The sequence below is a fragment of the Malaclemys terrapin genome, chromosome 10, assembly GCF_027887155.1.
Source record: "Malaclemys terrapin pileata isolate rMalTer1 chromosome 10, rMalTer1.hap1, whole genome shotgun sequence".
NCBI classification, from domain to species: domain Eukaryota; kingdom Metazoa; phylum Chordata; order Testudines; family Emydidae; genus Malaclemys; species Malaclemys terrapin.
In genome coordinates, this window is record NC_071514.1 from 2,222,734 (window position 1) to 2,239,997 (window position 17,264).

General features: G+C 44.3%; 2 protein-coding genes across 5 annotated transcripts in view; one reads left to right on the forward strand and one right to left on the reverse strand.

Moving 5' to 3' along the window:
* Positions 1-2,133, reverse strand: part of SPG11 (SPG11 vesicle trafficking associated, spatacsin) — a 57,635-nt gene extending 55,502 nt beyond the window's left edge. For 2 of the 4 annotated variants that reach the window (XM_054042712.1, XM_054042711.1), the window contains exons 1-2: positions 1,842-2,133; positions 298-482 (exon numbers count right to left, since the gene is read on the reverse strand). In XM_054042712.1, the coding sequence (XP_053898687.1) occupies positions 298-482; positions 1,842-2,053 (397 nt within the window). In that variant the 5' untranslated portion in view covers positions 2,054-2,133. Of the gene's footprint in view, positions 1-297; positions 483-1,704; positions 1,822-1,841 lie in introns of those variants that run through there. The other 2 variants (XM_054042714.1, XM_054042713.1) reach the window with 2 other exon arrangements.
* Positions 2,134-4,819: 2,686 nt separating this feature from the next.
* Positions 4,820-17,062, forward strand: CIAO2A (cytosolic iron-sulfur assembly component 2A). The gene is made up of 5 exons (XM_054042649.1): positions 4,820-5,015; positions 9,131-9,295; positions 13,649-13,698; positions 15,005-15,050; positions 16,719-17,062. The coding sequence occupies exons 1-5, from the start codon at positions 4,895-4,897 to the stop codon at positions 16,814-16,816; spliced, it is 480 nt and encodes a 159-aa protein (XP_053898624.1). The 5' UTR covers positions 4,820-4,894; the 3' UTR covers positions 16,817-17,062.
* Positions 17,063-17,264: the final 202 nt, after the last annotated feature.

Consider the following 17,264-nt stretch of genomic DNA (forward strand, 5'->3'; position numbering starts at 1 on the left):
ATATGCTTAAGTCTCTGCAGGATCAGGGAGAATAGTCTCAACTATAGTACCTTCTTATTTTCATTTGATCAGGTGAAGTGCATGATCGTCTGTAATATTTATATCATTGCCATTCAACAAATTCATTAGCACTGAATGAGTTCCAAACCCACCAGATTAAAAATGACAGCATTAAAATATTTTACACCTTCCTAAGGCCTAATCCTGCAGCCCATTCTTATGTTAATAGTTGTTGCAAGATTGGGTCCATAATCACCAAGAAATTAAAAATATGGAATATACATTGAATGTACTCACTAATATTTTTAACTTCCAGAAGTTTTTTAAGTCTCTCTTCATTCCAGCTGTACAAGGCAGTTGCGTCAGATTTTCCATCCTCTCTATTGAGCTCATAGACAAACAGTTCATTGTTTTTACTAAGAGCCAGGAGTTTTGGCTTGTTTCCTTGTGGATCATTATTTTCTGCATCCTCCCACATGAAGCTATATTTAATAACAATATTTAATATGTTACATTTATTCACATTACTCTCTTCCAACTTCAATCGATTCCACAGTTCAGAAAACATAACAAAGCAGTTTAAAAATATCCAGTGTGGTGTTTTATTCACACACACACATAAAACCAGGACACTGACAGGAAAACAGTGAAATATACACACACAAAGTGCTATCACATGTCCAAACTAAACACTAAAAAGGAAAAATATTTTCTTGCTCTTTTATCTATTTTAGTTATAGTGATCATAAGAGTTACTTGTAACAATAATAGGCACAACGCTTTCAAAACATGATGTGATTTTTAAGCTGTCAGTGACGCTTCAATTTTCAGGCAGGCTGTAACAGTTTGTCTGTGTTCCAAGACAGAGGAGATTGCCATACTTCAGAAAGATAAGGTGGGTGAAATGATATCTTGTATTGGACCAACTCATATTGGTGTGAGAGAGAGAGAGACAAGCTTTCCAGCTGTGCCTGCTACACAGTGACAGAGCTCTTCTTCAGGTCTGGGAAAAGTTCTCCCAGGGTCACAGCAAAATGCAAGCTGGAACAGATAGCTTAGCAATAAGTAGTTAGCACATATTGGAAAAGCCATTCCAGGGAGACAAGTATCAGGGGGTAGCCGTATAAGTCTGTATCCACAAAAACAACGAGGAGTCTGGTGGCACCTTAAAGACGAACCGATTTATTTGGGCATAAGCTTTCGTGGGTAAAAAACCTGCTTCTTCAGATGCGGTTCGTCCTTAAGGTGCCACCGGACTCCTCGTTGTTTTTATCCCAGGGAGAGTGGCCGGTTAACATCTCTGCAGTCAAAGGACAAACAGAGGGGGCTACTGGGTCACAGCAAGCCCTCTCCCAGTGCTTCTATATTGTGATGACAACTTTTCCCAACCTAGCGCTAAACATTTCCCACATCTGGTGAAAAATTCCCAGATAAAGTTTTTTACAGTGCTTCTAGAGCCTGGGAAATTTCCCCAAACCTGGGAATATGTGAGTCAAATGTTTCAACGTGGGAAATTGGGAATTTTCATTCAAAACGTTGGACTCCAAAGTTCCCAGCTTTGGGGAAATTTCCCAGCTATAGAAGCACTGCCCTCTGCAGTCTCGCTCCTTCCATTCCGTCTCCCACACTTAGGGCTGTGAGGGTTTGAAGACGGCCCCGGAGAACACGCTTCGGTGCATCCCTGTGGCGATTAGAAAACCATACCCAGCCCCGGGAGAAACGCGGACACGTCAGGGCGCCGCCCAACAACCCGTGACAGCAGGAGACCGAGCGCGGCTCGGATCCCGGCGTGCCCGCCCCAAGCGCCGCGGCCCCCGGCCTCCACGGGACCCGCCACTTACTCCGCCCACGGCCCCGGGGTGGGGCTGCCGCGGGCCCGGCCAGCCCTGCCACAAGCCAGGGACCGGAGGTGGAGCCCCCCCGAGGCCAGCAGGCTTCCCAGCGCGTCCTGCGCCCTGTTGAGCCTGACCAGGGCCGTGTCCCCCAGCGGGCTCCGGGCCTCCCGGGCGAGGGGCACCAGCAGCACCCGCAGCTCCCGCTTCGCGCCCTCCATCCTCCTAGGGGCTGCCAGCCAGCTCCCCCCCCGACCGAACTTCCGGCTTCAGCGGGGGGACAAGGGCCGCGGCCATCTTGTGCAGGGCACTACTTCCGGCCAATCTGATGCGACTCGCTGGGTCCGAGGAAACCCGGAAATCTCTCTCTTCGCTTTAGGAAGTGGACCTGCCACTGAGACTACAACTCCCAGAATGCCATGCGGTAAAGACTAGAGGCTCTTTGTCGCCACACGGAGCATTGCATGCTGGGATTTGTAGGCTTCCTGCGTGCTAGCTGTGAAGTGCAACCAAGAAGCATGTGATTGAAATTGGTAGTCTGGGGCCACTCCACACTGAGACGAGTTGTCTGCTCAGATCAGGAGGATCTCTGGATAGGTTGCTTGCTAGCTAGTCCATTTTAGATGAAGCATTATATGCTGTGACTTCTGTTTTCAGTGGGCTCCTAACCTCAGATGCAGTCTTAGTCACTGAGCCTGGGGACACGCACATTTGAGCAAGCAGTCGGGAGTTTGGAAGGGGCCTAGAACCTGGATCAAACTTAACCCGTTAACCATCCATCTTCTATTTTGTAACTCCTAACTGGTTTGACCTTGACTAATCATTTTGTAATGGAGATGAAGCTTACGACTTTATCAGCTGCTCTCTGAAAATCTTACAGGGTACTAATGTTTGAAAGTAGCATGATTTCTCAAAGCAGAGCGTCAGAGACTTTTGACTCTGCTCCTGTGCGTGTGTCAACGCTATCATTTATTTGAGGGGAAACTCTCAAATTTAATAGGTTCAAAATATTATCCTAAAACATTCCCATGACTCCTTCCCCCACCAAGACATTCCATAATAAAATTTCCTGGTGTAAAATACCCACTGGAAATAAAACAATAACACCTAGTAGTCCTCCAAAGCAAGTACTACAACATTATTTAAATTCCAGCAGCTAGATTGTGAGGTGCACAAACTATAAAGTCGGAGGCTGGTTTAACTGGGAGTATAGATGTGTATGTATCTATGACACCAGGCTGTTCTCCAGTTAACCTATTTCTTGCTCTCACTGCAGGAAAAGCAGAGGAGCAACAATCCCAACAAATGGTTTATATCTGGGATTTTATGTCTGCTGCAGCCATGATTTTAGATGCTGATCAGTTTTGTACTGTATTGTACACTGGCCCCGTTCCGCATTGAGTTGGCAGCTGCAAGGAAGGGGACTTTGTTAGTCTCTAAGGTGCCACAAGTACTCCTGTTCTTTGTGCTAGTATACGTTGTTGCAAGATCAGAGCCTAGGCACCACTCTTGCCCTGTGCTGGATGGAATTTCAGACCTGCTCAAATCCAGATTGTTTCAGCCACCAGCCACTAAACTACAGTACAAATGAACTGACAGCACTGAAAGAAGAACAGGAGTACTTGTGGCACCTTAGAGACTAACAAATTTATTAGAGCATAAGCTTTCGTGGACTACAGCCCACTTCTTCGGATGCAACTAATAAATTTGTTAGTCTCTAAGGTGCCACAAGTACTCCTGTTCTTTTTGCGGATACAGACTAACACGGCTGCTACATGCCAACTCTGTCCACATATCTATTCAAGTGACATCATCATAGGACCTAATCACATCAGCCATACCATCAGGGGCTCGTTCACCTGCACATCTACCAATGTGATCTATGCCATCATGTGCCAGCAATGCCCCTCTGCCATGTACATTGGCCAAACCGGACAGTCTCTACGCAAAAGAATTAATGGACACAAATCTGACATCAGGAATCAAAATACTCAAAAACCAGTGGGAGAACACTTTAACCTGTCTGGTCATTCAGTGACAGACCTGCGGGTGGCTATATTACAACAGAAAAACTTCAAAAACAGACTCCAAAGAGAGACTGCAGAGCTAGAATTGATATGCAAACTAGACACAATCAACTCCGGTTTGAATAAGGACTGGGAATGGCTGAGCCATTACAAACGTTGACTATCTCCCCTTGTAAGTACTCTCACACTTCTTATCACACTGTCTGTACTCGGCTAGCTTGATTATCACTTCAAAAGTTTTTTTTTTTTTTTTCCTCTTAATTAATTGGCCTCTCAGAGTTAGTAAGACAACTCCCACCTGTTTATGCTCTCTGTATGTGTGTATATATATCTCCTCATTATATGTTCCATTCTATATGCATCCGAAGAAGTGGGCTGTAGTCCACGAAAGCTTATGCTCTAATAAATTTGTTAGTCTCTAAGGTGCCACAAGTACTCCTGTTCTTCTTTTTACTCTGAAACCTGACAGCACTGAGGGATTTCCTTAGACCCCCCAACTGTCCCATCCTCCTCCAGTGGTCAGTACCCCCGCAGTGTTGCCAATGTAGTCATTTTCCAACCCTTCTTTCCCCCGCCCCGTAAATTCAAACACCCCCTCTAATTTCAATTCCTGGGGAAGACTCTGCTACTGACATCTCCAGAATGTGCTGTCACCCTGCAGGGGTTGCACCCCCACAAACGCTGCCCAGGTATGACTGTTTTAGGGGCTCCTGGCAGGCTGCTCGCCCCAGCCTGGGCAAGGCTTTAACACACTGAATCGTTGCAAAGCTCAAGTCAGGTTTCTGCCCCTGGCCCAGCTGCACGCCAGGGACGCGCTGGGCGGGGCGGAGTAGCCTCCAGGCCCCCAGCTCTTCCCCCGCCCCTAGGAGCCCGGGCCCTGCCTCAACCCCTGCCCGTTCCCCAGCGTGCCCTCTATGCCCCGCCCCTCCTGGTCTGGCCCCGCCCGCTCGCCGTCTCCTATCCGGAAGCTGCCGGGGAGGGCCGCAGGGACGGTGGCCGCGCGGGGCTGTTTCTCTCCGATGGCGGAGCGGAAGGATGTCGCTGGTGTCCGGGCTGCTGGGCAGGGTGCTGCGGCTCTCCGGGCTCCATAGCGGGGCCGGGGGCCATGCGCAGGGGGGCCCGGCCATGGAGCAGGACAGAGCGCTCGAGGTGTATGGTGACTATCGCAGCCGCTGCCGGGGGCGCGGGCCGGGGCGAGGGGGGCAGGCTGGGCACAGGGGCGGGGAGCGGCGCGTCGAGGTAATTCGCCCTGCCCCGAGGGCAGGGGACCGGGCTAGGTGATCTCTCGAGCTCCCTTCCGGTCCTGTGGTGCCCCGGCGGGTGGGCGCCCTGGGGGGAGCGGTGCCCCTGGCAGGTGGGTGGGTGCCCTGGGGGGAGCGGTGCCCTGGGAACGGGTCGGTGCCCTTGGCAGGTGGGTGGGTGCCCTGGGGGGAGCGGTGCCCTAGTGGGTGGGTGTCCTGGGGAGGGGCGGATGGGTCGGTGCCCCTGGCAGGTGGGTGGGTGGGTGAGTGTCCTGGGGGGAGCGGTGCCCCTGGCGGGTGGGTGCCCTGGGGAGGGGCGGATGGGTCGGTGCCCCTGGCGGGTGGGTGGGTGCCCTCGGGGGGAGCGATGCCTCTGGCGGGTGGTTGTCCTGGGGTGGGGTGGATGGTCGGCGTCCCAGCGGGTGGGTGGGTGCCCTGGGGGGAGCAGTGCCCTGGCGGGTGGTTGTCCTGGGGTGGGGTGGATGGTCGGCGCCCCGGCGGGTGGGTGGGTGCCCTGGGGAGAGCAGTGCCCTGGCGGGTGGTTGTCCTGGGGTGGGGTGGATGGTCGGCGCCCCGGCGGGTGGGTGGGTGCCCTGGGGGGAGCAGTGCCCTGGCGGGTGGTTGTCCTGGGGAGGGGCAGATGGTCAGTGCCCCTGGCAGATGGGTGGCTGCTCTGGAGGAAGGGGTGGGTGAGTGTTCTGGATATTGAGAGCTTTGGGATGCGTTGTTGGTGCCCAGATGCAGTGGGGCAGAGAGAGAGAGGTGCCTGGGGACCCACCTGGCCCTGAGATCTGTGCAGGGTGGGAAGCTGTCTGCGCTGCTCAGTTCTGGTGTAAGGTGAGCCACTCTCAGGGTCACTTCCACTGGGAAGTTACTTTGTTACTTCATCCCTCTGGCTAGGGTACAGGCCAGACACCCTTGGCAGTTAATGCGAGACTGGTAGCTCCAGAAAGGGCAGACGGGCCAGACTAACCTTTTGTGTGCCAGGTGCCAAATATATTTGTGGCCCCCATGGAGGCAATGGAGCATGTTGTGGGGACGTTAGTCCCCAGAGCGAGGAGCCAGCCAGAGGCAATGGGGCATGGCATGGTAGGGGCGGCCCCGCTCTGCCCAGCGCGAGGGCACTGTTTACAAACCGGCAGTTGCCAGATGCACAGTGGCCCAGTCCTGTGCTACCAGCATGCCCCTTCCCCTTGGGGGCGGGCCCCTGCCGTGCCACACAGTTCCCTCCCCCCCCCAAAACCGGAACCTTTTCCCCCCAATTCCCTGTGGCCAGAACCCCCCTGTACCTGCTATGCCCAGCACCACCCCACACACACATGCACAGCACCCTGCACAACACCACCCTTGCCCACAGCCTCACCACAACTGCCCAGCACCTCCCACAGAATCCCCACTCTCTGGTGCCTCAACACACACACAGATCCACCCTGCCCCTTCACAGCCCAGCACTCCCCAGAGAACCACCCCCTGCCACCCAGCCGCACTCACTGGCCCCTCAGGAGTGGCACGATCAGCCAGGCTAAGGCCTGCCCCGGCCAAGCTCTCTCAAGACACAGGCAAGCCCCCCACACTGTCACCCCCTCCCCCCCCCACACACACACCTGGCTGAGACTGGCCAGACTTCTGCACCAGTCCCAGAAAGCTCAGCTCCCGGGAGACAGACAGGGCCCCACAGGTGATGGGAAGCAGAGACTGCCCGGAGCCGGAGGTGCACTGGGTCCAGCCAGGGGGCTGAGAGGAGCAGGGGGGTGAGGCCAGGGGGCCTGAGGAGCAAATGATGGGTGGGGGCAATCAGTATGTGCTCAGAATGTGAATCTTGATAGCCCCTGTAACTTTTATCCTAGTGATTGTAACTAGTAGAGGTTCTGCTGAGATGTTAAATATTTGTTATCCAATTTTAGGGTCCTCTGTGGCCCTTTACATGGATTCTAGCTCCTTTGTAAATTCCATCCTTAATCTCCAGCTCTCCAAGACAGTTGTAAAACAATGCAATACAAATACTGTGTTTTTTCCTATAAACATAGGAGCAATTCCAAACCACAAGTCATCTAGTTCACAATCTAAATATTAAAACCAAATCTGGTGGCAAAAGCATTTCTTCCATACATTATAAATCAAGTTTAGATTTAGTTTGTAGCCAGAAGGGCAAAAAATAGCAAATACTGAATTGAAGGCCAGATTGAAGCCCTTGTGCACACCGTTCTAGAGCCACTCTGTTGTAATTACTGTTGGAGAGGGGGATGTTTGCAGACTTGAGTGGGTCATCAGTGGCACGCTTTTCATTGGCATTAATTCAGGTTGTTAGTTGCACTTCAGATACTCAGTATTTGGATACCATATGCTATCTGAAACATAGCCTTTTTAATATACTAAGTAACTCCAGGGCCGCCCGGGTGGGCAAGTGGGGCAATTTTCCCCAGGCCCTTCAGGGGCCCCCACGAGAATATAGTATTCTATCGTATTGCAAATTTTTTTATGGAAGGAGCCCCCAAAATTGCTTTGCCCCAGACCCCCTGAATCCTCTGGGCAGCCCTGAGTAACTCTAAAATCTTAACACTGTTCAGAGATGAATTTTACTGGGAAGAAGGCACTCTGATTCTAGACTTTTATTATGCAACAGATCATCCTGGACATATATTAAGTTCACTGTGTAAACTGATGAGTCACTGACTGTCGGTAAAACTTCATGGCAGGAAAGTTCAGTAGGTCAGTTTCAGCCCTTGTCTAACTCCACTGTAGTTAATGGCATTACAACAGGGCTGAATTTGGCCCATTTATATATTAACAAGTTTGTGAAAAGGTGACTATGGTATTTGATTCAATATTAGCTTTTATTGCCAACATTAAATGCTATCACACATGTTGGGTGAATATTGTATTCACCAAAGGGCTTTGAGATATTACTTTTAGAAAATGACTTCTCATGCAGTCTACGGGCAGAATATAAAGCCAGTTGAGATGACCACACTGAGTACTCAAACAATGTAATCAAAGTCCTTTTGTACACTCTGAGTTCATTGCTGGAATGCTTTTCCACTGAAAGAGTTTGGGGCTGTTTGCATGGCATTCCCCTTTTAAAAAAAAAAAAAAAAAAAAACAGGTTAGGTTTGTAGTATGGGTTCCAGCCAGCCACATCTATAGTGGTTTGATTTAATAAATAAATAAATAGAAGGTTGTTAACAAGGTTGAATTAATCTGAAATTAATCAGATAATGATTTTTACAAATTTATTCTTTGTTTGCAACTGTTGACAGATCATACAAACAAATTTTATCCTGTCATTTGTTCATGAATTCCTCACTGTGTATATTTGGTCACGGAAATCTTATAGTATTGTTTCTGTCCAGTGATTGGATGACCTAAACTTATGAACAGGAGGATATCTCTTTTTCGGGTTGTGAATTGTCCTTTAGCATTTGTAATAGTTTTGAATCTACACTGTAAGCACTTCATCCTGGAAAATGCTTAGTCTCTCCAACTTCTATTGACTTTTTTGGGAGCAAGAGTGGCTTTCAATCTTGCAAAACTTGACCCATATATCAGAAGTTCCTCAAGTCAAGGATCTTATTTTCTTACTCTTCTGTGAAGTACTAAGCATACCAATTTCAGTAAGAGAGAGGTGTCAACAATCACATTGCCCTGGGTAAAGGGTTTGATGTAATAAGATAATACTATAAACTAAATTCATACTGTGTTCTGAGTAAGGTCTATGTTTTCCCTGTCAAAACAGTGCAGAGCTGATGCACTCCATTTGTAGGTAGTAAAATGCTATGTTCTTTGACCATGAACTGTAGAAATTTTTGCATTGTATGGAGAGGAGCAGACATGGTGAGATACAGGTGCTTTGGTTTGTGCTCCTCTTGTGTGAACTGAGTCAGCAAGATGTTTCAGTAACCAGGCCTGTCCTGGAGAGGAGTTGAAAAAATTAGGCTGGGAAGAACAACTTGTTAAAAATCTATGACTTTTTCCCTAATCCTCTAATTTTATAAAAGGTATTTCATTTCTGGTGTATTTCCTTCTGCTTTAGATATAATTCGAACTATCCGGGATCCAGAGAAGCCTAACACTTTAGAAGAACTGGAAGTGGTAACAGAAAGTTGTGTCGAAGTGCACGAGATAGGGGAAGATGAATATCTCGTTATTATCAGGTTTACACCAACAGTACCTCATTGCTCTTTGGCAACTCTCATTGGTAAGATTCATATTTCCTTAAATGGCCGAATAGTTTTCTTCTAAAATGTGTAACAGTAAACCAAATGCAGTGGAGGTTCGTCTGAGTAACGCTAATAAAAATAAAGTATTTTTTCACTTTTTTTTTTCTTTTTTGCTTGGACTTGTATATTAGAAAGCATTATACAAAGCAGTCAAAAGAAATATTGCAATATTTCTTAAACCGAATAGCATTTTATGAAGCAAAAAGATCCTGTAGGTCTTGTTTAGGGATGACGGCTTTCAAAAATCCTCTTCGTGCTTTGGTAGTTCCAAGAAGCACTGAGTTAAGAGAGGAAGAAAAGGAATTGTGAGTTACGTGTACATGATTGCTGCCTATTAGGTCCTAGCCACACTAGTTTGAATAGTATTGAGCTTGACAGCAGTTTTCAAAAATGCCTGTCGCGGATATGGACCTACAACTGTTTTACAGTTCAGTGTAGCCAGAGGTTTTCTATGTATGGTAGTGCAAACAATGATACTGGACTAGTCCCTTTAAGGTAATCTGTAGCACAATTTCTGAATATACACCTCTACCCCGATATAACGCTGTCCTCGGGAGCCAAAAAATCTTATCGCGTTACAGGTGAAACCGCGTTATATCGAACTTGCTTTGATCTGCCGGAGCGTGCAGCCCCGCCCCCCTGGAGCACTGCTTTACTGCGTTGTATCCGAATTCGTGTTATATCGGGTTGCGTTATATCGGGGTAGAGGTGTAGCTGTAATATGGTTTGATGTGGAAGTAAACCATTTAATAGCTTACTGTTGCTCTAGGTGTTTCAAAATGTTTAACAAGCTACAGTACAGATAGGGCTTCAGTATTTGCCTTGTTGCTTCTTAGCTAAGCAGCCGAAGGTTGCTTTAGATAACTGGTGGCCAGACTTTAGAAATAATGGGGAAAGGGGAAGCATTAGTGTTGAAATGAATGTAGAACAGTGATTGTTGAGTAATACTGTGCCTTGGTAGTATATGATGAATAGGGAGTAAAGCAGTGTGGCTTATGGTGTAGTCTTGTCTCGAGAGATTAATCTTCACTGATTTAAGAGAAATAACATATCGGGCTCTCTTCAGCAGTTCTTACTCATGCAAAATTGCATTGAAGAAAATACAATGGGATTAGATCTGTGATGGCTCCTGTGTCTAGGTCTGTTAAAAATTGAAGTTATATTTTTAATTTTTATTGATTACAATCTAGGGATTGTATATTTACCCAGCTTGTATCCTCCTGAATATGAATAGCTGATAGGAGTTGATTTTTTCCTTGGGCTAGAAGGGTATGTTCCGAAATGTTGCATGGTTCCGGCATTACTACAGAAGTTTAAAGAAAAGCAGTTTGTCAGATCTTAAAAATAAAAACAAACCCTCTTATGTACTATTAAAAGATCACAAAGTAGAACAAGATTATACTACTCTTGCTTATTTTCTTTGATTATGTGCTTAGTTGGGATGTTGTTCATCCTGTTTCCTTCCTGTGATGAAACGAGACTTCAGCTCTCTGAAGTTATGCTGCTTAGATATAATGTATCAAGATTAGCAAGCTTTATATTTCTAAGTTAACACAGACAAAGGATTCTCATTTTACATTTTAAATACTTTTTTTCCTTAAAGGAAAATAAATGAGTTTAACCAAGAGGCAAATCATGTTGAAGTATCACACCACTTCTTTGTATGGGAAAATGAAGTACAAATGGTTGAGAATTTATCGGCCTATTTTAGGACTGGCAGCTACCTAATTATTTACTATGGGCTTATCTACATAGGGAAGCAATTTTGAAATAAAATAGGGTGTGAATTTGAAACACAGTAGTTGGTCATGCTATCTCCCTGTATAGACACTCTTCTATTCCACACTTAGTGCCTTTGTGTAGAATAAGAGTGTTCATATTGGAAGCTAGTATGGAATATCTATTCCCCAATAGCTATTCCAGGCAATTTGCTGGTGTAGAAAGGCCCTTACAAAAAACAGATTCTATGAGCATTACTTACAGTATATGTATTTAAATAGTCTGAAGATTTTTATCTGATTTTTGAGAAGTAAAGTAGCTGACTGTTTTAGAGCGCCACGGTTTGATTTCCACAGGCTTTGTGTTCTTTTGTTCTGAGTAACCTCTGTTTCTCCACAGTTCCTCATTCTGTAAAAGGAAAGAGCTACAGCAAGTATATTTAAGCAGCTATGCAGCACATGTAAGAGTATAAGCCATAAGCCGTTTGTCAGAGTTCCTCTCATGCACAGACTACTTGATTTTAAATTTTTATGTCTTTTTAAAGTAGGCCCTAAATAGCCTGGGACCAGCCTAGTGAGAGTGACAGTCTGTGTGGTGCTGAATTTCTATCCTCCTTGATAGAACTGGGTTTGGCAGAATTGAATTTTTTTACACAATTTTGACAGATAATATCAATGCTTATTTTTAAATTTTTTTAAAATTATAGTTTTTTAATTTTCAGTTGTGGGAAATTATGGGCTGGTCTGATAATGGGGGGAGTCAGATAATTATTTAATGACGTGTTGAGATCCAAAAAGTAAAAGCTTTATAACCATTAAAACACACACTGTCAACATCACGTGTCTAAATATCTAAAGTAAATATCCTTAAGTCGAACTCAAATAAGTTCTCAAGCATAAAATTTCTTATTGTACCTATTTGTAAATTTTTATTTTTATCAATGGAAATATATTTTTCATTGGTCTGTATGTGTACATTGAGATCAACATTTACTGACATTTACCAATTAAAAATCTGATCTAAGCCTAGATATAATAGAGAGGGGAATGGCTGCCAGGGTGTTCTCCATACAGGCCCCAGGACTCTGGAATCCCCTCCTGTCCCTGCTCTGAAGTAGCCCAGACTTCCAGGGCATCTTGGAGGGCCTATTTATTTCAAGTGATTTTTGAGGCATGAGCCAATATATTGAGGTGTTGGTATTTCTACTGCTGCTTGATAGAAGGGTTGGGCGGTTGGTATTGCATTTTGTTTTAACTAATTGGCAGGGTGCTCAGAAACTGTGCATGGGCACTCTTTACTTTCTTTCAATTTAGAATAAACAAATATATTTTTAAGAAGTCTATGACTGCCTGGATATTTACTCTCTGAAAGGAACTGGTAGCTGGGAGAGTTATTGCTGTAACTGAGAGTGTCTCCTGGTCAGTCCAGTGGCTAATCTCCAGGTCGTTGAAAAATGGGTCACATACTTGTAGTGGTCTTCTGTCCCAAAGAATTACTGGGTGCTTGCCTGTTATGTCATACTCTCTAGTGGATTCAAGCATCCTCTTCATCTGCCCTATGCTAATGATTACGAAGATGAACACATTAGATTTCAGATGTTTCTCTCTAGGTTAGTTGCATGTAATCTCCTAATTTATCACTAAAAGCATATAGTTACTACAGTGATGGGTACAATAGAAAGGCCTAATTTAGATAACATTGTGTTTGAATGTTACGTGTAAACCAGTGGTTCTCAAACTGGGGCCGCTGCTTGTGTAGGGAAAGCCCCTGGTGGGCCGGGCCGTTTTGTTTACCTGCCAGGTCTGCAAATTCGGCCGATCGTGGCTCCCATTGGCCTGGAGCGATGAACCGCGGCCAGTGGGAACCGCGATCGGCCCAACCTGCGGACCCGGCAGGTAAACAAACTGGCCTGGCCCACCAGGGGCTTTCCCTATACAAGCAGCGGCCCCAGTTTGAGAACCACTAATGTAAACAGTCAATACTTTTTTTACTGATGTGTCACTTGCTGGTTTTTTAGATTAATCCAAGATTTAAATCGTAAGGTCCTTAGGTTTGTATCCTACTGAGCACATGTTCAGAGTTCAACAAATAATTTAATGTACATTGAAAATTAGCAAGGGATGGCTACCTGGGGTAGATGATACACTTGGGAGACAGAAGAATTTCCTGCTCCCCAAGTTGTCCCAAGATTGTGTTCTTTTCAAACTGTTTTCTCTTTTGTTAGAAGTTCAGTATCTTCCAAAAGAAATAGCTGCATTATGTACTCAGCAGAAGTTAAGTGCGGCCACCATAGTAGGAAAGACGTCTGGTACAGGAATGTAGACAAGAGGAGAGGAGTGATAGTTCTCTAAGGTGCTTGGAGACTAAAGTGTCTCTCTAGGTACAAAGCAGGCACAGAACAGGCTTCCCTATTATCCTGCCTGATCCTCGATGATCTGGAAGGACCATATAGTGGGGTCAGAGGGTGTCCGTTGTCATTCATTTGTTTTTCTGCTGAGAATGCTGCAGGGGTGACACTGAAAATTAGGCAGACCAAAAAAATTGTTTAAATCATGCACAGAACTCCTTGAAATTGCCAATGAAAAAAATGGTTTTTGTTTGTTTTTAAACAGGGCTTTGTTTGCGAATAAAACTTCAGAGATGTTTGCCTTTTAAGCACAAGGTAAAGTATTCATTTCTACCATTCTCATATCAGATTGCATGTTGATGTATGCCCAATACCAAATGACAAAATGAAACAAGCTGCAAGATTGCTTACTTAGTTTTAAAATTGTGGTCAAAAAGGTCTGTTGGTGTTTTTAAATAGTGCACGTGGTGGGGATGGATTGTGGAAAATACAGGACATCTTAAAACAAACAACCCCAAATAGCTAAGTCCTCCTAATGCTAATTCAAGGGAAAGAATTATGGGCCACAGGAACATTTCAATGCGTCCAGGGATTGTGAATTTTATTAATGTTTAACTAGTTACTGGGTTTGTTTGTACTTTTGGAATAACTGGTTGTTGTTATCCCCAATGATTCCCGAGTGAGTAAGCGAGACAAGGTGACCTGGAAGTAAGGTAGTGAGTAACGTGCCAGCATCAGTTTGAATTCTGACTCCAGTTAAGGAATAAAGGTGCCCTCCACGGTTTGTGTGAGGATTCTCTGCAAAACAAAAACAAGGGAAATGGGATCTTATAGTGAGTTTGCACTGAAGAGGTAGGAATAGAGTCAGGATTTGAAATGAGATTTCTTATTCCTATAATCTAAATAGGAACACAGGGATTACCATATTGGATCAGGCCAGTGGTCTACCTAGTCCAATATATCATCTCACAGTGGCCAGCAGAATCACACTGCATTGACACTTTTACAGAGAGCCCCATTAGCCCCCACTGGCAAAAGTTGAGAATGATGTGACAAGGAGCTTTGAAGAAGGGGGGGTGGTAAATATCACTAAGGATTTCCTCCCTGAAAGGGTCTTATTTTCCAAATGTGTTTAAATAAGCTGTTCATGGAAGTGACAGTTGCAGTTCCTGTAGCTTCTAGACAAACAGCTCCTAACTCAGGCTCTACAAAACACTAGCTTGTGGTTTACCGAGAGCTGGCTGGCAAGATAGTGCTGGCTCTCCTCCCTATTTCCAGCTGCTTAACGGCATGGAAAGAAAACTAAACATGCACTTAAGTACTTTCCTAGTAATACTTAGCCATGTAAGTAATTGATATGGTTATCTCAGTTTGACCACCAATAGGCATGATTACCAATAGGACTGTAAATTGGAGGGGAGATGCCTGAAAGACATTCTCGTAAAATCTAGACGATGAAAAAGCTTGAGACCTGCCTATTGTGTACAACAGGATAGGATGGGTCACAAATGTTAATTGTTAAATCAGTGTGCATACTTTGTACAGATATTTCTCTTTCCCAACAGTGTGCAGGAGTACAGCTATTCCTGTGTGTGGCTAACATTGTTTATTTCTTATCTAGTTGGAAATTTATATATCTGAAGGTGCCCATTCCACTGAGGAGGACAGTAAGTGGATTTTTATAAATTGAATGACTGTGGCTTCAGACTCTGTGTGTGGCCCACTATCCTAGGAATTAATGCAGTGGCATAGTTGCAGGATGAAGCATGCCACTGGGAAATCTCAAAATTTAAGTTGCTGCAATGAAATTGAAACTTGTTCATGTTGCACATCGAGTATATATTACTGTAGATCTTGAGGATTACATTTAAAAAGGGGGGGAAATAAATAGGAAGTATTACATATGTGCAGCTAAGTACATTTCTGGAATTTCTTGACTTTGAGTGGTTGATCTTGCAATCTTGTATTAATGCTAGACTATTTTTATTATGGTTTTTAAAATGTGGAGGGACTGGACTGGCAAGCATGTGCTGTAGAAAATCTCAATTGTAAAACTGTGTCTTTATTAAAATAAAACCAAATTTTTTCCAAATAAAAAAGAACCACGAAAGACTCTGCCCATGCCAGATTTTGACCTTTCACTTCTTTTGTTCTAAACCTGAATAGAATGTTTTTTTTAACATGGAAAATTTGGGGTGCGCTTGGGATTTTTTTTCTTTTCTCTCATTCACATAGCTAGAAACTGAAACTAGAGAAATTCAGATTGACACAATTTACCTAGGGATGCAGCAGATTCTCCATCACTTGGAGCTATTAAACATCCACTCTTGATTTTTACACTCTAGCTTAACCAGAAGTTATGGACTTGATGCTGGAATCACTTTGTGAAAGTCTACGGCCTGTGTTCTGCAGGCAGGCAGACTAGGTGATCCTAATGGTACCTTCTGGGCTTAAAATCTATGCAACTTTAGCAAAACTTCAATGGGAACAGGTAGTTGAGTTCCCAAATGCAGGAATATTGGACCCTAAGAAATTAAAAGCAAAATTTAGAGCTCATAAAATTTCAACTTTGACAATTCCTACCCAAGATCAGGATATAGACACAGATGTAAGAAATGAGTATTAGTGCTATTATGTCTCAATGATGGCTTTTCTGTTACAAGGAAGCAAAATACAATGTTTGTTCCATATTGTCCAGTTGTTATGAAGGGTTAAGAGGAATTTAGGGTCGGATGTGGCTCTACACATTTTATATTACTTAAGGACTGCAGAATATCCAGCATAAACAGGGTGTTACATATTCCATTCCTGGACTAGCAATGCCATGAAAGTGATAGTGATTTCTAGTGGCTATGTGTGATCATTCTCCCACTTGCCTCTCTGCCCCTCATCCCCTTCTAATCCCTCTTTGTTCCATCCAAGATTCCCAGTTCAACACCACTTTCATGTCATTTTCCCACTCCTGTGTGTTTCCGGTATGCCAGGAGCATCTCCTTGTACAGGTCTATCTTGCCATCTCCATTTCTACCTGCGCTGCACTTCTTCAGACAAGTCTATTATACAAATCGTAGTCCTCTTCCCCATAGAGCAAAGTGATTATAGTCCTGCCTATAAATATTTAAAATTAAAATAAGATAGAAGAAAGATGCCACAATCCATTTCTTATTCCTTTTGTCTGTTGCCTCCCATTCCCATTGCTTGAGATTGCTATTGTCTACAAAGATTTCAGGGACCTACCTCAGTGCAGGGTCAAGTACCTCTAGCACAACGTGATTCCTATACAAGAATTCCTCAGTAAAATGGCTCTGACTAACTTTTCATCTGATATTTTGCAGTCAACAAGCAAATAAATGACAAAGAGAGAGTAGCAGCTGCGATGGAGAATCCAAACTTGCGTGAAATTGTGGAGCAGTGTGTTACAGAACCTGACTAGCAGCTACAGTAACCACGGAGCTATGATCATTTTGATACATTGGTTTAATTATTTGTAAAACTTCAAGGCCTTGAGTTTAATACTTACATTGTTTGTACCTTCCACATGATTTTTTAAAGAAACCATTTCTAAAGCGAATGTAAATTATAAGAAGGGGGGTAGCAGTATATAAAATTAGGTGAAGTGTATAGTGTTCTAAAGAATTTGTAATATTCAGTGTTCAAAGATAAATATTTTAACTAGTTATTATGAACCAGCTGTGTTGCCTTCTTCTGATGCACATTGTGATACAAAATCAATTTTGCAGGTTAAATTTCCACTGTGCTCAAATGGAATATGTTTCAATCACTACACTGTTAAAAAAAAAAAAAAAATTAAAAAAATAAATAAAATTGATTCTTATAATGAAAAGCCACTTCCTGTTTTGAATGTTTGTGCTCTTAATTTT

Excerpts from the sequence above, each read along its gene's own strand:
- CIAO2A (XM_054042649.1), top strand. The coding sequence starts at position 4,895 with ATGTCGCTGGTGTCCGGGCTGCTGGGCAGGGTGCTGCGGCTCTCCGGG. Across the intron at positions 5,016-9,130 it reads CAGAGCGCTCGAGGTGTATG|ATATAATTCGAACTATCCGG; the intron begins GTGACTATCGCA and ends CTTCTGCTTTAG. Across the intron at positions 9,296-13,648 it reads CTCTTTGGCAACTCTCATTG|GGCTTTGTTTGCGAATAAAA; the intron begins GTAAGATTCATA and ends GTTTTTAAACAG.